The sequence below is a fragment of the Melanotaenia boesemani genome, chromosome 24 (genome assembly GCF_017639745.1).
Source record: "Melanotaenia boesemani isolate fMelBoe1 chromosome 24, fMelBoe1.pri, whole genome shotgun sequence".
NCBI classification, from domain to species: Eukaryota; Metazoa; Chordata; class Actinopteri; order Atheriniformes; family Melanotaeniidae; genus Melanotaenia; species Melanotaenia boesemani.
In genome coordinates, this window is record NC_055705.1 from 15,205,745 (window position 1) to 15,227,213 (window position 21,469).

General features: G+C 38.1%; 2 protein-coding genes across 2 annotated transcripts in view; both read right to left on the reverse strand.

Moving 5' to 3' along the window:
- ptgfrnb (prostaglandin F2 receptor inhibitor b) overlaps positions 1-3,389 on the reverse strand; it is a 67,051-nt gene extending 63,662 nt beyond the window's left edge. Inside the window, exon 1 of the mRNA XM_041978921.1 lies at positions 3,027-3,389. Within this exon, the coding sequence (XP_041834855.1) occupies positions 3,027-3,072 (46 nt within the window). The 5' untranslated portion in view covers positions 3,073-3,389. The remainder of the gene's footprint in view (positions 1-3,026) is intronic.
- Positions 3,390-12,769: 9,380 nt separating this feature from the next.
- Positions 12,770-21,258, reverse strand: LOC121635873. Its single transcript, XM_041979240.1, has 8 exons — positions 21,203-21,258; positions 17,418-17,708; positions 17,028-17,101; positions 15,406-15,589; positions 14,849-15,256; positions 14,489-14,545; positions 14,228-14,305; positions 12,770-13,891 (listed from the first exon to the last, which is right to left on the reverse strand). The coding sequence occupies exons 2-8, from the start codon at positions 17,629-17,631 to the stop codon at positions 13,857-13,859; spliced, it is 1,050 nt and encodes a 349-aa protein (XP_041835174.1). The 5' UTR covers positions 17,632-17,708; positions 21,203-21,258; the 3' UTR covers positions 12,770-13,856.
- Positions 21,259-21,469: the final 211 nt, after the last annotated feature.

The window sequence follows — 21,469 nt, forward strand, 5'->3', positions numbered from 1 at the left end:
GGCAAAACTGGTTAAACTGATTCAATACATCAAAATGATAAAACAAAGGAAATCAAATAAAGCAAATCCACTTTGAAGCAGCTCAGCAACCAAACAACTTGCGCAAGGTTTTCTGCTTTTCTTTCAGTTTGGTGTGTGGTAGTCTGAGCTCAGTTTACTGTGTGTGCTTGCGTGAGCTCTCACACTAAGAATATATCATAGGGTATGACAGGTTTCAAGCTTCATCTAGTATCATTTGTGATCACATTTACATTTGCATGGCCAATAGCTGTAGAAAAGATTTCAAGCCTATGGAAGAAAGAAGAAGAGTAAAGTTGCTCACTATGAAAAGAGATGCAAATTTATGGTTTAAATTAGAAGTGTTGTGCTGTCTCTCAGTGGTATTTTGATCAAGTTATTCATTAAGACATTATAAGAAATTATGAAAAAATAGTCAAATTATCACAACTTCACATTTATAAAACCTATCCTTAGCATTTTAAAACAAAGTAATACTGATGTAGACTACCTCTATCTGTATGCATATGTAGGATAAGGGGTGATGGGGCCTCTTCCTACTAAAATTAAGCACTGCTGAGATCTATGTTCTTCAGTCTCAGTTTCCAGGCTGACTGTTTGTTTAGTTTACAGCCAGCAACAAGGTGTGATGTTCAACTGCGAAATCTGAAAACATATCTGGGGAAATGGGGCATCTTTGTCAAAACAGCTGCACGATTGGATATGTCTGGGAAAAATAAGGGCTGTGACTTGAATCGCATCTTCCTCTTTGCTTTTGTGAGACACATTCAAGTAAATTTCGTTGGCCTTCAACTTGAGAAATAGTGAGATTTGTTTTCTAGATGTTTTGAAGAACATTTTTGCCATGTTGGCCTGGATTAACAGTTATCTTGATCAATTAAATCATTAATTAAAGTGGTTTTCATTTGGCTTTAAGCACATACTACACATTAGGTTTGATTATTTTTAACTAAACCATGTCTACAATTACTGATATTCAGTTTCTTTCTTAAATTTCAATCACCAAGTTCTGCCAAGTCAATCCACTTTTTTTTTTTTTTTTAAACAACTTTTCCTTAAAGAACTGTGCTGCTATTCAGTGAACCTCACCGTAAGCAGCCCCATTGGTCTGAGTCGAAGGTCATAAAATAAACATAAGTTGGGACATAATATTTAACCATCCACATAATGAAGCACAAAAACTAAATCTAGCTTTTAGTCCCTCAGCTGTTCTAACACAAGGACTGTGCAGGTTTACAGGTTAAAAATTAGCTCATATTAGTCCAAACAAGGAGAGCAAACACCTTGTCATCTGAACTGATAGATGGCAGAACAACAGTCGGTATGATGGTGGTACCAGCAGAAAATATTTGTTTATTTTTTTTTTATTTGTTGGATGCAAAAAATGCATGACTTTTTGGTTCCACTAATATATAGTTTCGTTGTTAATGAAAAGAGAACTAAAAACATGGAAGTGAAATCAAATGAAAAGTCTAATCAGGGTTCTACCTCTTGCGAGTCTGAATGTGTGTGTGCAATAAATAGGCAATCACAGGTTAAAGACCATCTCAGGCCTCAGAGCAGATTAAAATTATATTCAGTCTGACCTGAACAGTGCATGTTATGTGACCTTAGTTTAATATGGAGCAGGACTATTAAACACAGTGAAAGGACGGCTACTTTCCCTTTCGCAGCATTACATACACACACGTCTGCGGAAATACACACCGCATGAGTGCTGGTGATATTTGATCATCTTGCACAGCACTAATTTAAGCCAAGTCCCTCTCGGACTCATGTGAGAACTCCTATGGCACTCACTGCTGTGATCATAAACATATGGCAAGTTCGGTGCTCAGGTAGGGCAGTGAACAAGCTCTGGTTTGTCCCTGTGGGGAAAACTGGTTTAACGACTGGCCTCAAACCAGTCTGATGGTAAAAGTCTGGGTGAATATAAGCAAATGAGACTGTAAATCATTGATGGTCAGGCTAGTTTGACTTACAGGCAGCTAATTGGGCCTTGTCACCCCATATTGGCTGAATTGGTCTTAAGGGAAGGGCTGTCCTCCAGGCTAATAAGAGGTTTAACAGGACTGAGAATGAAAAGAAAGTCCAAAAACACTGAGCTATAACAATGATTTATGACTCATAGTTGACTGCATGAGACAAGGAAGAAAGAATACAAATATGTTGTTTTGTTAAAAGGGAGTTTGGAAATGTAACTTTAAACTGGAAGAATAAAACTGTGACAATTTTCCTTTTAAATTAGCCGTTTTACCAGGCAGAAACAGGCAGTAACGTTCAGCCAATGTAACAGAGTAATTTAACTGGTTTAATCATTTGACTTAAGGTTAAATCAAGCAAAAATCACACTTTTCTAGCATTTAATGAATGAACCTGAATTTATTCATAAAGATGGTAAATGACAATGACAGTGAAGGAAAAATAGTTTCACATGAGTCTGTTCCTTCATCAGTTTCTACACAGACAGTCCATTTAACGGGGAACTGGGAACCTTTCGCCCTCACTGGGACTGGTTAACGTACAAAGTTCCATTAAAAAGCTATGTATTCGTATTTTTTTACTTCGTCATTACATATAACCGACTAGCACATTATTTGTCAACTTATTTACAGTGTTTTGGATTTAATCTTCAAGTCGGCTTAGTGTCGTGCAGCTTCAAAAACCTGTGATACACTTAAAACTAAACTAACTTGTTTTATCTGCCCGCTCCTGCTATCGCGAACTTCTTCCTTTCAAATCTGTACAGGGTGGGAAAAGTTTAAAATGCATTAAAACAAAACCCGGCTTTGTGAATTAAAATATGCCGAAATGGCAAGTAGATGTTAACGATACCGAAAATGTTTTAACCGAACACGAACACAGCATGTCCGTGTGTTTATTATCAAAGAAACCTTAAATTATAAGCTTTCCTAACAGGGTTCCACATTGAAATCTTGATCCACGAGAATGCCATCTATTTGAGTTAATTAGCAATCAGGCGACAAGCAAAAATGCGCGTCTCTTACCGAGTATTAAAAGACCAAAGGCGAAGGTGAAAAGATTGATATCCATGTTTACTCTTCTCTTGCTCCACACGTATCCCTTTTCGTTAATTTCCCTTGGTCCTTTTGTCCAGCATTGGGGGTAAGACCAGTCCTCTCCCGCCGCTGCTGCGGGACAATCCAATAAAACTCTCCGATGTGAGCAGTCAGCCCGCACCACACACCGGGCGGAGCCGCAAAGCCAAACGGATGCACACCGCAATTCCTAATCCAACGAAACGAGGTCCCGGTGGGAGCGTTTACATGGTCCGCATGACGGAACCGCTTTCAATGAGGACCGTGTGTGCGGGAACGACTTGAAGACGTTTAATGACTGGGGGAGAGGCTGATTGACGAGCACGAGAGAGAGAGAGTGAGAGAGAGAGAGAGGCCGGAAATTAGGTGACGGTCTGGAGGAGGAGTGGAGGAAACAGGGAGGTCCCAGGTGGAGGCAGAGGGAGAGATTCCCATGTCATCCCCCTGCTGTGCCACAAGTTGTCTGCTGCAGACATTAGTCTTCATTACATGTGCCATATTATCCAATGATGATGTGATGGATTCCTCCTTCACAAGGTCTGAATAAGCATTCCTCAGCTTTAGGATACATTTCTTGGAGGTTAAGAATCAAACAAGAGCAACAAAAGCTTACAAACTTGTTTAGAGCCAAAACTATTGCAGCATGTCACAACTAGAAAAAGTATGTGTACTGCAGTAGACAGTAACCTTTTTATGTAGTTATTTATTCTTCTTTAAAAAAAAGTCATGTCCAGCATCACTGCAAGCACATCAATGATCTGGCTGCCATGTTGTCCTAAACAAATGAGCTTTACCAAGCGGGAGCTAAATGGAAATCAAATCAAATCAAACTTCATTTATAAAGTATATGGAAGGATATAAAGAGAATGAAGCGTTGTGCATATGAAGCTCTTCTTGCCACCTGAGTATTGCTCTTTATTTTTCTAATTTGGTTAGGGTAATCCATCCATCCATCCATCCATTTTCTGTGCTGCTTAGTCCAATTCAGGGTTGCAGGGTAACTGAAGCCCATCCCAACAATACACACACACACACACACACACACACACACACACACACACACACACACACACATATATATATATATATATGTATGGAATTATTAAAAAAAAGAGAGAAAAAGGAAGAAAAAATAAAACAACAACGTTGCATATGTACTGCTTTGAGTGTCACATTGTCACATTTTCAAGCTCAGATCTTCGTTGTCTTCATTTTCCCTGCAGGCTTCCTTCTTCTCAACGCTGACGCAGTCGTGTTGTCAGTTACAGCTCTGTGGTCCAGCCCATGCTGTGAGTTTACACAAAGCCGCCACACAGGCCAAAGTTCACAGCCCAGTCAGCCTCTCTGTAGGCGGAGAAAGAGGAGCAGGAGCTGGAGAGGAGGGAAGAAGTTTGGGTTTGCAACCTCAGGGTCAAAGGCTGCTTTCCTATTTATAAGATGTGTGTGTGTGTGAGAGGATTGAGGGGTGTGCGTGCAGACTGTATGCGGTCTCAACACCTTAGCATCTGTTGTCACACAGCATCTGTTCAAACTAGCACACACACCAAACAGCCTTATCTTACTGCTTCACTCCCCTATCAGTTATTAACTAGGTCATGCATTCTTAGTACCATATATGGTTTTAATGGACTTTTTATTCCCAGCAATGATGGATATTACTCAATAAATCAGAGTAAACTTGGAGTCTCTTTCCTGCTTGAAACTCTTCTATTTACAGTAAGAAAGTAGATATAAAAAACTACTTAACAGTCAAATATGCTAAACGAATTCACCTGACACACCTGGCTAACAGTTGACAGCTAAACCCCAGAGTCAGGATTGTCTGCACAAGTAGTCGCTTTATAAAAACAGGAAAATATGGAGATAGGTCGCCACCTTCTGGCTGCAATAATCACCATTCCAGTCACAGCTTGCACATTTTTGGAGTTAGGTCCTGCACAAACATGAACACACTTAGCTTAATTATAAAGATTTGCTCAGCATTGACTGATTTCTGCCATCAAGGCAAAGCAAGGCTGCAGGTCTCTGCTGAAGGTGAAGCGACTTTAATCTGCTTCCATCAAGCTGAAGGTTTTACCCCATTAGAGGCACGGATGCACTTTTCAACACAACTACAAACAATACAGATTTGTTTTCAGTCTCTTTGCGGTTGTTCTGTGTGTGTGTGCGTGTCGTGGTTTTATTGCTATTTGTGTTCTTTTAGCATCTAATCTTATTGGGGGTCACCTCTGTGTGGCCGTTCTGCATCTCTGCGCCATCATTTTTCATCTCTGACATAAATGTGTGTCTCATTGTTGTCTTGTGTCTCTTTGGGAGTCTTTTTTCCATCTTTTTTTGTGGTGATTTGTGTCAATTTAGGATTGTTTTGTGCTCATTGTTGGTCTCTGTGTGGCTTCATGGCCATGTTGTGTCTCTTTGTAATATTCTGTGAATCTCTCATGTCATTTATCATTTTTTGGAGAGCAAATTTTTAAGTTAAGCTCATATTTTTCTTCATGGTGCATTTGCTCTTCCAGTGGAAGAATTTTATTTGTCTCTGCAGTATCTCTATTTTTGGACATTTTGTAAATCTTTGGTTATAAAAAAAAAATAAAGATTTTGTTTGTCTTTTGCTAGCTTGAATCTCTTTTTGGTAAGTTTATGCATTTCTGTGATAATAGTCTTTTTTTCTGATTTTGTCTCTCACTGATAAGACTTTATTGTCGTTAAATACTCATGTACAACAAAGTTTAAGGTGATCAGAACAATAAAATATGCAAAGGACAAACAAAAATAAATACCATTACATGAATTAAAAATGTAATCTAAGTATATTCTAAATCAGGGGTGTCGAACTCATCTTAGTTCAGGGGCCACATACATCGCAATTTGATCTTTAGTGGGCCGGACCAATAAAATAACAGTATAATAACCTATTATTTTATTTTGATTAATGAGTTTATATATTTTATTTATTTTACATGCATAACTTTTCAAACGCTAAATGTACCCAAGTGCACATTTCCATGTCTGCGTAGCTATCCTGACCACCTGAACTAATTAATTAGGAATTGCTGTAACTTGCATTAAAAAAAATGCAGTTAATTTCTTCTATGCCATTTTCACACTTAAGAAATTCATCCTGAGGGCCAGACTGGACCCTCTGGCAGGTTGTTGTTTTTTTTTTTTGTTGCTCCCAGGCCATATGTTTGACACCCCTGTTCTAAGTATATATGTTTAAGAACATTAAACTAGACATGCTGCAAATAACATCAACAAAGTGCATTGAACTGAGCTTGTAGGACTTTAAATGTATTATTGCACAGTATTGGGATTCTCAGTGTGTATGTTTGTGTGTGTGTTCAGGAGGGATGGTGGATAGAGGGTGGGGGGGTTTGTTAGCATCCATGTTTGTTTGCAGTCCCTATGCCTCAAGGGAAAACACTAAATCTTATAGTGTGAGATTTGATTGACCTGTGGTCTAGAGGGCAACAGATCAAACAGGTGGCTGGCTGGATGGCAGGGATCTGCTGTGATGGTTTAGATCCTGTTTAGGCAGCAGGACATGGTAATCTCATCTAAGGAGGACAGACAGCTGATGATCTTTTTTGCTGTGGATATCATTCACTGGAGAGTCTTTCTGTTCTCCACTGTGGAGTCAGCATACCACACAGGAAGTGGGAACTCTCTCCACAGTGGAGCGATGGTAGGCCAGCAGCAGTTCCTTTCCTCTAAGTTGCACCCACTCAGGACTTGGAGGAAGTGTAACACTGATCTGATATTTATATTTTGTGAGAAGTCAGGGGAGATGTAGGTGCTCAGAAAATGAACCCTTTGATGCCTGACCCAAGACATAATGGAAAATTCAAATGTTTTATTTAATATAGGTTGTTTACTGAACACCATGCTGGGATTCCTCACATCGTTTCTGTATGCAGACCTGTCTCTATTAATGATGAGCCATCTGCAAACTTTATGATGCCATCATGTGGCTGGGATTTAGAGCAGCCATGTGTGTATAGTACATATGGAAAGGGGCTCAACACACAGCCCTATGGGGAGCCAGTGCTGAGAGAGTGAGGATGGAGGATAGATGGGAGGCAAGTTTAACACACTGTGACCAGTTTGAAAGAAAGTCCTTGATCCAGCTGGAAGTGGGGAGAAGGATCTGGAGGTTAAACAGTTTCCTGATGAGTATGTCTGAGATGAAACGCTCAGCTGAAGTCCACTTGGAGAATAGCTCCTCTGGTACTCCAAGTGGTTCACTGCTGGGTGAAGCGTGATGGCTTCCGCATCCTCTCTAGATCGATTTGCTTTACAAAGATTTATTTTATTTTTTATTTTTTAGGGGGGAGGTAAAGAAAAAAGGACATCCACCTGTCCCTGGTGAGACACCAATCTCTCAGATCAGTTCATGATTGTGGATGTTATTTTTGTGGATGGAAATGATGGTGGCAGACTTCAGGCAAGGTGGACTGGCGGCACATGACAGGCACAGGTTGAGTGAGGATCCCTGCTGGTTGGCTTTTTGCCACCTAATAGGATGCCAACTGGTCCTGAAGCTTTCATTGGATTCCCTACCCTCAGTAGTGTGTAGGTGTAGGGGCTGGAGGCAGGGGCAGTGTGGGTGGTGATTCAAAGTGGAAAATAAGTTGTCTAAAATCCTTTGCCAGAATGCACTGTTGTTGTTATCCTAATTTTTTAGGACAAAAAAAAAAAAAAACATTAAGTCACATTATTCCCACATTTTTAAAAGTCTAATTGCTATAACAATATCTAATTGTAATATTTTGTGTTTAATAGCTTTTAATAAGCCTGGGTTTAATTGTTTTAGATAAATAGTCAAAAATGTCATTTCTATTGTTCACAGCCCCCAAAAACAGCCCCAATATCATCCTATGCATAAGCAAAATTAACAAAATGAAAATTTGTGATAAGAAACTTTTTTTTTTTTTTTTTTGTGCAAAACACACTAAAGTATATAAAATTATGGTCAGATTGAGAGGAAGAACTTTCCTGACAAAAAAGTCCATAATGATACAACATGTGTAATGCTTTCATAATGTTGTTCACACATAATTCCAGATACAGATCAATGATAGTTGCACCACAGCAGCAGCATCACAACATACATTGGTCACTTTTTAGGTGCACCTTGCTAGTGTCAGGTTGGACCCCCTTCTGTCTTCAAATCTACCTTAATTCTTTGTGGCATAGATTTAACAAGGTGTTGGAAACATTCCTCGGAGATTTTCCTCCATATTGACATGACAGCATCACACAGTTGCTGCAGATGTATTTGGCTGCACATCCACGAATCTCCTGTTCCACCATTGGGACCTGGTGACTACTGAGGCCATTTGTCATGTTTAAATAACCAGTTGGATATGATGTGAGCTTTTGTGACATGGTGCATTATCATGCATACTGGAAGTAGCCATCAGAAGGTGCTACACTGTGGTTATAAACAGATGGACATGTTCAGCAGCGGAGACGGTATTCTATATACTTTGGTTTTAACCAGGTGTTATTTGAGTTACCGTTGCCTTTCTACTGCTCTGCCTATTCTCCTCCAACCTCTGACATCAAGAAAGCTTTTCCATCCTGAAAACAGATGCTAACTGGTTATGTTTTCAGCAGCAGATGGTTGTGTGTGAAAATCCCAGTAGATCAGCACTTTCTAAGATACTCAGACCAGTCCCCTTCCTTCCCCATTCGGATGCTTTGAAGTTTGAACTTTAGCAAGTTAGTGTTGACCTACATGCCTAAATGCAGGTGCTGCCATGTGACTGGCTTGTGGCTTGGTTTGCGGTAACAGTTTAACAGGTGCATCTAATAGAGTGACTAGTGAGTGTATGTAGGCTTAAAGATTGAAGACATAGACTTTTGCAGAGCCCTAAAGAGATCAGATATTTTTCATATTAATAAGAAAAAAAAAGAACAGGATTTGAGTCATTTTAGACAGTTAAAGAGCACACAGCCTACGTGGGTCAGAAGTAGGAGGGAAAGATAATGTCGGACCAAAAAAAAAAAAAAAAAGAAAAGAAAATTAAACAATAAATCCTGATAGAAAACATAAATGCACACTTGCATCTTGTAAAAACCAGGGAGCAGTGACAATGACCCAGTCTGAAATATCTAACAGTGTAGATGACAAAAAACTAAACAAAAACATGTTTGTTTACAATAAGGGGAGAATTTGCACATCAGTGTCAATCATGTAGAAATGAATCATTTTGGAAAATCATTCTATTGAATTTTCTAAGATTAATTGTGCAAAATTAATATGTTTGACTTTTTTGTATTTTGTATTTATGTCAACAGAAAACTTTCTGTGCGTCAAACAAGTACACTCTTGATTAAAATGAACCAAAACCAGTCCGTTGGTTTCATCACATGGTGAGATGATATGACTAATATAGGTGTGAGTGAATGTTGGTTGTCTTTGGTTCACAACATTCTGACTCTTTTACACTTCATGTCTGTTTGATTTAGATTAGAGATCCTGGAGAGAGATTTGTATACAGAGGAGTGTGTACAAATGCGATCACATAATTTTCTCCTGCTTCTTTTGGCAACTGAAATCAATATTAGAAATATGCTAAATGGTTAAACTCAGATTCATGTGATGGACTGAAATCAGGAATGTAAAAAACAAAACTTACTCAATAGTCCAGATTGTATTAGTTGGGTCATTTGGTCAGTGAACCATGAAATAATAAAGTAAGAAAAGTTTAACCCATAAGAGCTCAACGTGACATATTTGTTACATACAGTTTCTGATACATTTTGCTTCAATTTATGGTACAAACTTTGGTCAAAATCCTGTTGAACACAATCTGGTACTTGTCTTCTGTCCCCTAATAGATACCCAGAAGCAGAAAACCACATTATAATATTTTTAAAAGCCTTTTCTTACCGTTTTTTTATGGGTCGGGCCTTTGAGGGTTAAGGGATGTCATGTCCAAACATGTCTACCTTTCTGTCCTCTTGTGAGCCCCACATTGATTGAGTCTGTAGTTTGGAGCAGGAACCACCAATTTTTTAAACTTTAATTAATTTTAAAATTAGAATAGTTTTTTAGTTCTTGCCACTGAAAGATTAAAATGAGCCTCTACTGAAAATCTTAATCTGAAGCAGTCATTACAAGCAATGAAAGCCAACTTAAACATTTACTTGAATCTAGAATTACTAATTAATGATATTATGTACTTTATTGTCCTCATCGGGAAATGTGACTTGGACTCAAGTGCTGTTATGTTAGTTTCCTTGACAACATTAACACACCACACTAAGATTGCACAATATCAGGAAAACATGCAATTAAATAATTGAAAATGTTGACAAAACTGGGGACAAATGAACTCTTTAAATGATTCAGCACATGTTTAGTATGTATACATAGTAAACAGATCCACTGAGGATGCTATCAATGTAGCGCTTCATTCTGCTCTAACACATCTGGAGCAGGGGGCACATGTGTCAGAATGCAGCTTCATGGCTTCAGCAACTATCAGAGCTTATAGATAAATAACTTTCTCTTCAATTGTCCAAAGACAGAGAGCCTTGGACATTACAACTCTCAAAGCCTCGCCCTTAGTACTGGTATACCACAAGACCCTGTGCTTAGACCCACTTACTGAAATGGAATAAAATAGGGTTGAAAATTTAAACTAACAAATTGTGTAATTGTCACACAGTCCTAAAGAAATCAGATATGAGTTGCATTAATAGAAGAAAAAAAACAACCAAAACCCAAACATTAAATATGAACAGTTGTATTTACACTTGTACCTTTTGAAAATCAGTAAGCAGTGACAATAATCCAGATTTTTTTTTCTGAGAAAACATAAGAGACTGTCTGTAGCTTACTGGCTGGACTGTGAGCCTGTGCTAGTGTGAGAAAATCTAATCCCATAATTTTGTCATTGTAGTGACAATAAATTGCAAATAATAAAGCAACCTAAAGTTTAAATATGTCTGGTTTTCTGTCCTGTTGTGAGACCCAGATTGCCTGACTCTGCGTTGGGTTATTTCCCTGCAGTTTTGATCAGGAACCACCGGTAGGTGCTGCTGGATTGTCATCCTCAGAGCAAAACAAGGTTTCTGCATGACTGAAGAGCTGCAGTCTCTGTTAAGCAATAATTATGGTTAGTGTTAAAACACATGACAAAGTTATCTTCTCTCACAATAAACAATATTTTTATGAGTAATACTTTGTAAAAGTACAAAATAAACAAATCTAGCTGCTGTGAAAAATTAGGATTTTATAATTAGGTAAATTATCCTGAAATTGTCCCACAGTCTGTCACAGATTGTGCAGACTGATTTATGCCTGGCTGTCATTATTACCGCTTAGTTTTCCACCCTGTTGTTGCTTCTGCCAAACATTCAAAATGAGCCAGTATTTTTCATGAAATAGTAAAATGTCTAAAAACATTGGACACATTTTCTGTTTTAAAGTGAATAAAATCTTGGTTTGACATATGCAAATCTTACACAGTGTTCCAATTTCTTTGTAGATGGACTAAAATGGAGTTTGTAGACGTTTTAGCATTACACAAAGAATAAAAACTGACCAAAGGTAAAATTTAAGGAATCTTGTATGAAGAAAAAATAAATGTGACAAGAATTCTTAAGATGAGAATAAAGTTTTTTAAATGTTCAGAATCAGGCAGAAAATCTTACACTTAAGCACTGGTATTGCAAGAAATGACAACCCAGAAAATACACATTTACTCAAATTTAGAATTTTGTTTTTTGGGCAAACTAATTTAAGAATGGTTACTACAATCTTAGAATTAATAAGTAAATATTACATCAAAATAGGTCTTCCCAAAAAGAGTATTTACAATCTAAAACTGCTTCAGAATTCAGTGGCACGCGTTCAGACGAGGACCAGAGGGCGGGAACGCTTCACACCAGGTTTGAAATTGTATGTTTTTGGCTTAGCTTTTAATTGAAACTTTATTGTAGTTATTTATTTGTGCTTTATTATTTTTTTTATTTATGTAGTTATTTTATCAATTCATTTCTGTTTTAGTTTCTTTTAATTTTGCTCTACTTCAGTTTATTAATTTTATGTATTTTTTAAACTTCTGCTTTTGTCTGTTATTGTTTTTATTATTATTATTTTATTTTATTTTTCTTTTAACTTCTTAACATTTTTAACTCCAGTGTTTTCTTCATGGAGATCCACCACACTGGAAGCTCTGCTCGGTCTGCAGGGTTGCTGTTGCAGTGTTCCATCTGTCTGGATGGCTGGAGGTCCTGCACTGCAGCCCTATGGCTGTGGTGGGGACCCTGGCCAAATGTGAATGGGGTGGTTCTTGTGATGGGTGGGCTCTGGGTGTGGATGGATCCTCAAAATATTGTTTTCTTGCAGCAGTCTCAAGCCACATGCTTATTTTATTAGCATGTCTTGATTAATAGAAAAAAAACGGTTAGAGTTGTAGTTTGGGCAGAATAGAGAGGGATACAGGCACACATATTTTTAAATTGCTTTGTCATACTTTGTTGCGTAAAGGCTTGTTTTATTTTATTATGCATATATTGTTATTATGTAAAGCATTTTGTGTTGTTTTTTGGCATGAATAAAATTTGATTTGATTTCACAATTTCCTCCAACAAAAATTGAATCGAGTGATTTGTAAGACACCAAAACATACCAATTTAATTTTCAAGCTTTATAAACATTGGCTAATTGAACATTTATCCATAATCACCTTTTCTTGTCATGAAGACCAAAAGGAATCAACATCTGTCAGTTTGAGATGCCGTGTTGATGAGATTCTACAGCGGGACACATCTGTAACAACAGCAGCAGACACCCACACAGTTGGGGGATTGGTAGGAGCTAATTTAGTTATTAATCATGGTGCATCACCATGGAAACCTGGAATCTAATAAGTAAACATTGGTATGAGCCTCAGGAGTCTGTTGGTCTCTGTGTGTGTCATTGTGGGACAAATATGACACACAGATCAGGCTATGAAGATTATGAATCTGAGGACTGACCTATCACAATACATCTGCAAAATAACCACAAATAACTTTTTATACATAGAATTTATTCAAGGTAAATACAGTGATTATTAATCCATGATACATTAAAAGAAATACTATTGATACAATAATCACCCTTGTAGGTATGAAGGGGGATTTGTGAGATTGTGTTAATGGATATAAACTGAAGAAGATAATTAGACAAAAAAAAAAAAGGTTCACAAGATGAGAACTGTGACATTCCAAGATGGCTGCTATTACTGTGACCGGTGAACATGTGAAGCCAATAGCAGTGGTTCTCAAACTGGGGGGCGGGATATGTACATATATATTTATAGGCAGTGGTTTGAGAACCACTGCCTATCGGGACCTGTGGTTCCTTGTCTGTGTAGTCACATGTGCTTACACATGTGTGCAAGCCACACCACACCAAAGGTGCCAGGTTCAACAAAAATGTTTGGCATCCAAGAGTAAATCTTAAATATAAACTTGTTAGTTAACCTTACTAATTAAACAAAACTACACAAGAGAAAAATCATTAAAATGTATTGACAAGCTAAGCTGTGTTTGGCTAATGCTAGCACTGGTGCTAATGCTGAAGCTGCAGCTGTGTTGATCATCTGTGTTGGCAGCTTGGTCTTTGAAGACAAGGGCTGGAAATGGTCCTGGGTCCAGCTAAAATCAATCATATCTAGTTGTGTCCCTCGTGCCAAATTTTGTGCACTCTTTAGAAGAAGGATACCAGTTTTTGCTCAGGACTAGTAGCCAGGCTAACCATCTAATTGTTTCTCTTGTTTACAAGGGGATGTCATGCAGGTTCTTTATTGCTGCTGCAAAAGGAAGGACAGAAAGAGAGAGAAATCAGTGACTTCTGGTAAGCAGATTCTGGAAGTTTAGTTGAGCAACCTGAAGTTAGCGAGTCTTCTCTTCTAGGGAATCTGGAGAGAGAGCACGTGTTAGCTGGAGGAGGAACGGTGTGATACCCATTCCTATCTGAGTCTGGGAGTATAACTCAAGGTTAACCTTGCAATGTGGTACACGCACCTGATATTTATTTGAATAGGAGTTTTAAAGACTTTATTTAAATGTCAGACCCATGTAGTGGCAGTTACACCTTATTATTATGAGCATGCTGCATTTATTAAACTAATGTTATAATAAATTACCTGACGGACGTCTGTGCTTTTGTCGTCTGGCTCTAATGCAGCAAACAGTGATGATGATAATAATCAAAAGAACAATACCTGATGAGGATGAAAACGTGGAATTACACACACAAACCAAAATTATACTTTTCATTCATATGATTACTTAAACATCTATTTCAGTGCTTTTCAGTATCACCTCATCCAAAATTTTGTGAAGAGATGTACAGAGAAAGTTATAAAGGTGCATTACTTCAAAAAGTTGATTCAGAGCAAACATACCTCCTCCGCCACCAATGAAAACCCAGATACTAATTCCAAACAGTTCTTTTGGGAAACCTGAAAAGGAAAGTAAACATAAGAAATTAGTATCATTAAAAGGAGGTGCCAAGTGTCATTAACTGTGTCTCCCTTGAACCCCAGGGCAGTATTTTTATATATATATAACTTTTAAAAATTACACACACTGAAAACAGTTTTCATGTGGCTTAAAGAAGCTTTGACAGAATAATTTGACTGATGTATTTTTTTGGGAAGAAGAAAAATCAGATTTAAGTTTCCAATAAAAGCAACAGTCTTTTCCAGCTTATCTGTGATAAAAGCTTTGATAAAATAATGTTTCTGCTGCGTGGTTCATCTCACCTGCAGGAGTGATAGTAACATTTCCAAACTCTTTTGTACTCTCCCAAATTTTTATTTTCTTCCATCTACTGTCATACAGCCATTCGTTTCCGTTGCATTCATAAATCCCTTCATCAGACTTCGTCACTTTGGAAATCACTAGTTTGAACACTTCATTGCTGCTGGGAGCCAATCGAATGCTTCCATTTTTATAATGATGGGCAAACTTTGTGCCAGTAATCACACCTCCCTGTGGACTAAATGTCAAAATTTCCTCCTTTCCTCCTTCCTTTTTCACCAACCAGGTGATAGACAGGTTGGTGGGGTGAGTGAGTTCTCGGGTGACATTGCAAGACAGAGTGATGTCACTTCCTTCTAGGACCACAGGAGGCAGGGCCTCGGGTAAGACCTTGAGGGTGTTTGGGATGACTGGTTGGAAAACAGACGGACTTTAATAAATGCATTAGTCATACTCAACAGTCTGAAAGACATAATTTTCTGACTAGAAGCAGCACCACATCCTGTTTTTATATTAATGTGAAAGATATGACATTGTGGAAATCACCATAATTACTCACTGGACTTAAGGCATGTTTCTGTAGAGGGAATTAGCACGGATTCGCTGTTCTCAAAGCTGACTTGGTTGGAAACTTTGCAAAAGAAGCTGTCTGATTTGACCTCTTTGGCTGTTTTTATCAGACTGAAATCTTTCTCTTTTGTCAATGGTTCATCATTTTGATACCACTGATATGATACACCTTGCTAGAAGAAAAGAGAAAAGACAGAGTGATTAAACAGTCACCACAGCAATACTTATCAGGACAAACTTACAAAACAACAATAGGCAGACTTCAAACTCATTCAGATAATGGCATTTTCTCAGATTTTGATGATACACACACAGGGAGGAGTTTTGGTGATTCTGCCACCGTTGTTTATTATCATCCTTACTCATCCTCATAGAACTGCTGTTTTAGGAGTCAGAAACCACAGCGTTTCTAAAACGGTTCCAAAGGTCAAAAGTTCTGCAAATGCCATCCTTTTCTAATCCGTGTGTACAACGTAGACACATTTTTTGTACAACTCGATGATACAATTGTCCCAGAGCCTTTTTTTTGGCACACTGCCTGTCAATGTTCAAACAAGTGTTGTGTTCATGCTGTGTTTCAATAAAGGTAAAAAAAAACAAAACAAAACAAACAAAAAAAAAAAACCAGACCAGTTAATCGATGAGTTTCAGAAAGCAAAAAAAGATATAGCGCAACAGAAAAAAGACTTGTGCAAAAGTGGATGTGGTGTTACACGTCCATCCTTCCAGCTGCATCATTACATTGCCAGGCAACCACTTAAAATTTCTCTAGCCAGTTTATGTGAGGTGCTTGTTCACATCCTAACATCTGAATGTAGCATATTGTTTATTTTTTGGAAACTATACTTCAATTCTTTTCTTTTTTAGTTTTAGTTTTTTATTATGCTCTTTTCAATGTTTCTTTTTCACTTTGATGTAATGCTTTTAATTTTTTATGTAAAGTGCTTTGAGTTGTCTTGTACATGAAATTTAATATACAAATAACCCTGCCTTGCAATTTAATGGAGGTTGACGACTTTCAAGACCAAATTCCCAAGATGTTTGGTTAAAGTCGGTCTGGTTTGGTTCTGGTTAAACTGGTGTGAATGTGGGCCAGTTCACCAGAAAGCACCAAGGTTCTGAGACTTGAGAATGGAGTCAGCGCCAAAACCACAACCAGAACTGAATCTGAAGAGACCTCCCTCTTCTTCTTTTTCTGCTTCTTTATTGCTGGTGGTTTGCACCTGCACATGCTCCACTTTCTCTGTTTTGGGTGTATTTCTGTGGCAGTGTTGCAGCGCCACCTACAGGACTGGAATTGTTTGGACACACAACTTTCTAGAAAAGCTTCTGCCTGTATGAGAAGCTATTTTTTAAAAACAAAATTGTTTTGTCTCTGTTTTGATATATGTCCTTAGTGTGCAACAGATGATGTTGGAAAATACAATACTTTTGCACATTTAGCATTTAAAGCAGTTTTTCTGTGAGGTGGTTTTGTGGAGACTCCCTAATCAGTGCCAAAACTATTTAAAGATATAAAACCAAATAATCTCAGACTCATCATGATGGGTCACAGCACCGTATGGCCATGTACAATCTTAGAATGTCCTTTCATTAAAGTGATGTTCTCACCTGATCAACAGTGCAGGTAAAGTTGACATTTTCTTCAAAGCACTCAATCGTCACTGTAGGCTTCATTACAGGGTCTGCAGATATTTGATTAGCATTACATGAGCTCATGCTGAATTTAACTTAAAAAAATACTGTGAATAAACTCACTCAATAAACAATACAGAAACTTTTAAATGCAGTTTTCTGTTGGTTTAACCGTTTCTGCTGCATCAATACACTTAAAAAATATGCACATTCAGCTTTCATAAATATATTTGAATGTAATCAGCAAGATTTTGACATCTTCATTGAACAAATCAAGTAACAGAGAAGGCTGACGCTTATTACTCACTTGAGGATTATAAAAGCATACAGAGTAAACTAAAAGAAATGAAAACTGCTGTTACTTACCCAAGATACATAAAAGCTTCTGTGTTGTATGTCTGTTGTATCGTCCATTTTGATCATAAACCTCAGGAATGTATTGTCCTGCATCACTCTTCTTCAGATTTTTCAGGATGAGGGATCCATTCGCAGTAATGTCACAAGATTTGTTAATGGCTATCTTACCGCTGATTCTATAAAAGATTACCTCGTTCTCTAACTTCCATTTCAGTTTTTCCATGGATCCACTTGTTTGGTCCAGAGGCACAATAACATTGTCACCAATTTTAGCGTATATGTCACAATTATCCAGAGAACCTTTGGATCAGAAAGAAAAATGAAGAGACATTAAGAGGAACATAATGATATGATTGTTGAAGTAGGCCCTAAGCAATCAACTTTTCTCAAAAGATTAAGACATGTTTTATTACACAAAATCATGGAAAAGATTAATGATGCTGTGGTGGGTTAAATAAAATTAAGTGACGAGTCAGCCTACATAGAGAAGATCCATAAAAACTGTCATAATGTTGCTCCGTTATCAGCGCTGGTAGAAGGATTACCTTTATTTAGTTTTGCTGGATCAGGAAGCGATTCTCTTTCACAACACAAGAAAAAGCTATTGACAACATTCTGTTTAAATTGTTGTGGGCAACTGGCTACCAGAAGTAAGAGTCAATGGTCAAGAAAAGCATCAACATGACTCAGTTCCAGATTTCTGAATATTTTTAACCATTCAAATAATGAACGTTGCTACAGTGAAATAACAGACTGTGCTTGTGTGCAGTTATATCTTAGATCAATGGGACGATAGCATCATGCTAAGTTGCTGTTCAAAGGACTTCTTGTAAGGAATGCTTTGCCATTAACTCTGAACTTAACATTATACCCAGGCTAGCTTTTGTTTTGTTTGAATAAAAGTGGTCAAACCTGGTGGAAAAGATCAAAATAGAGAAAAGTCAATTTTAGGAGAAGCTGAATCATGCTACTAAATCTGATCATTAACATGCAGTATTGTGCCTAAATTGAAATTTCTGCAAAATGAAACCCTGTCATTGGTTTCTATTTTTACCACAAAAGCCAGCAACTGTGAAGCAATACATTTTTTTTCAATACGTAATTTCACCTTGGTGAATGGAAAGTTTTAGTGGTGTTGCGGTGTAGGAAGGAAAAATCAACATCTCATATATTTGTTTTTGAAATGTTATTTTTGTGAACTGGTTACTAAATGAGTCAACATGAATATTTTCCTGTATTAGTGGAGACAAAGTTAAGAAGAAAAGAAAAAAAAAAAAAAAACTTATAAACTTATAAAACATAAAAAAAATTGTTTTTCAAAATATAGAGACTGCACACATTAACCTGCAATTCTAAAGACTTAAAAGATAGAGATGAGATTCAGATTCACTTTTTTAAGTTGGTAAACTGTTCTCAAATGCTCTTTTAAGTGGTAAATACTTTAACGTGACACAGTCTTTTGTGGTTTTTTACCAACACATATCAGTTCCTTCAACCCCTTAACATCTAAATTTATTTATAATTATATAAAAGCTTAATGAGAAAAGAAAACACAAAAAGAAAAAGAAATAAACTATTAAATAGAAAACAAGAAGTTAATAATATAGAAACAAATACATAAGTAAAAGTAAATAAATAAAAAATGTTTAAATCAATACAATAGTATGAAAATATAAATTTTTCCCTTTCAGTTGGCTTGATCATCATGTAAGTATTGGAGAAAGTATTGGTGGACACCACCAGTGAGGGATGCGATCAAGTGAGATTACCGCCACGACAGGCACCGATGACCTTACGGTCACAGCCTCAGTAATAGAGGCATGGAACACAGCCCACTCAGACTCCATGTCTTCAACCATATTCTCGCCTGGAACATGGTTGAAGCTCTGCTGGAGATGGGAGTTGAAACTATTTCTGACAGACGTTCCCAGCAGAACCTCACAACACGTTGTCCAAGACATGCAGTCCGATGATAGGACTATAAAGTTGATCATCGAACTGTGGTCTACGGTGTCCTGGTGCCAAGTGCACATGTGGACACTCTTCTGCTTGAACAAGGTGTTCATTATGGACAATTCATGATGAGTGCAGACGTCCAATAACAAAACACCACTCAGATTCAGATCTGGGGGGCCATTCCTCCCAATCACACCCCTCCAGGTCTCCCTGTCATTGTCCATTGAAGCATTGAAGTCCTCCAGCAGAACTAGGGAGTCCCTCACACAAACACAAGCACAAACAACAGTTAGGACCCGTCCCCCTACCTGAAGGAGGAGGGAGGCTACCCTCTCATGCACTGGGGTAAACCCCAACGTACAGGCGCCAAGTTGGGGGGCAATGAGTATGCCCACATCTGCTTGGCGCCTCACACTAGGATGGAAGAGGGTCCAGCCCTTCTCAAAGACAGTGGTTCCAGAGCCCAAGCTGTGCGTTGAGGTGAGTCCAACTATATCTAGCAGGAACCGCTCAACCTCGCGCACCAGCTTAGGCTCCTTCACTGCCAGACAGGTGACATACCGCGTCCCTAGAGCTAGCTTCTGCAGCTAAGGATCAGACCGCCAGGGTCCCCGCCTTCAGCCACTGCCCAGCTCACACTGCACCCCACTCCTATGCCCCTTCCCGCAGGTGGTGAGCCCACTGGAGGAGGTCCCATATCACCCTTTCGAGCTGAGCCTGACCGGGTCCCATGGGCAAAGCCTGGCCACCAGGCAGTCGCCCCACCTCCAGGCATGGCTCCAGAGGGCGTACCGGTCATCCATGTCCAGGCAAGGGAAACCTGGATCCATCGTTTTTAGTAATTATAGGGGTCAATTGAGCTGTGCTTTGTCTGGTCCCTCCCTCAGAGACCTGTTTGCCAGGGGTGACCCTACCAGGGACATAAAGCCCCCGACAACATAGCTAATAGGATCATCAGGGCACGCAAACTCCTCCACCACAGGAGTCTTTTCACTATGTGAACTTTTGTGTTAATTCCTTGTTATTTCTTGTGTTGAAATCTTGCTAGTAGTCTGTAGGTTTACTGATTTAGCACTGCTTCCTGTTTGTCCTCTGCAATGCCACCACATCAGCACTGATCATTTCCTGGATGAATTTCTTTTGTGTTACTCTGATGTCTTGTTGGCTCGGAAATCACAAACACACTTTTTCTTTAAAAGCAGCTAAAGTAAATGGAAGTAAGCAAGACCTTGGTATAAGAAAATGAATATGAATAAAGACCATATATATATAATACAGATAACAATATAGATAGGCTCTTTTACATTCAGCCTCACTGAGAACCTAATCCTCATCTCTGTACTGCCCAGCTTCACAGTACCTCCAGCTAGATTGGTGTTTTTTGTTTTTGTTTCCCCTTTCTTGTAGATTTTAATTTTCATTCATCTAATTTGGAGCTACTTGCTTTAGATAAGATATTTGTTAAAAAAGCTGTCTCAGAAAAACAAATTACGGTGTTTTTGCATGTTTTTGTTCATTAACTCAAACTTTTATAATGTATACGTTGGATACATTTTCATTAATCTAAACTGGCAGATTTCTGACGGCAACGTGAAACAGAAAAACCCTACACAAGTGATATTACACTAACATGACAAAATTCTGCAGCTGAAAGCAAAAATTAATAAGCTTAAACTAATATTATCAACTGTGAAATCTGATTCTAATGCAGGTGTAAAAAAAAAAAAAAAAAAGCATGATATATACAAATTGGTCTTGTATTAAAATGCCTATAATTCATCCTAACAGTGACAGGTAAGTGTAAAGTTAAAAAATTATATTATTAAACATTTCTGTACCTTGGGAGGCAATGACGGAGCAGCAGAGCAGAAACACAGTGATGGTGAGGAGAGAAGCCATCTTCATCACTGCTTTCAAAACAGAAAGAAGATTTTCTTCTTTTATCAAAGTCATTTCCTGTCAGAGTGCATGCTTCATGTAAGTCTGTGGGTCACTTCTGTGTGTGTTACTGTATGCGTGTTTGTAGTATTCATAAAGAATATTTGCATCAAAACGCAACATTTTTTAATTTAAATGTATTTTAGTGGATTACTGAATCAAATATT

Bases quoted from the DNA above. Each gene is read 5' to 3' on its own strand.
- LOC121635873 (XM_041979240.1), bottom strand. From the start codon at position 17,631: ATGGAAAAACTGAAATGGAAGTTAGAGAACGAGGTAATCTTTTATAGA. The intron at 14,306-14,488 runs GTATGTTTGCTC...CATCCTCATCAG, and splicing joins TTTCATTGGTGGCGGAGGAG to GTATTGTTCTTTTGATTATT. The intron at 13,892-14,227 runs GTAATTTATTAT...TTCCTTTTGCAG, and splicing joins AAAGCACAGACGTCCGTCAG to CAGCAATAAAGAACCTGCAT.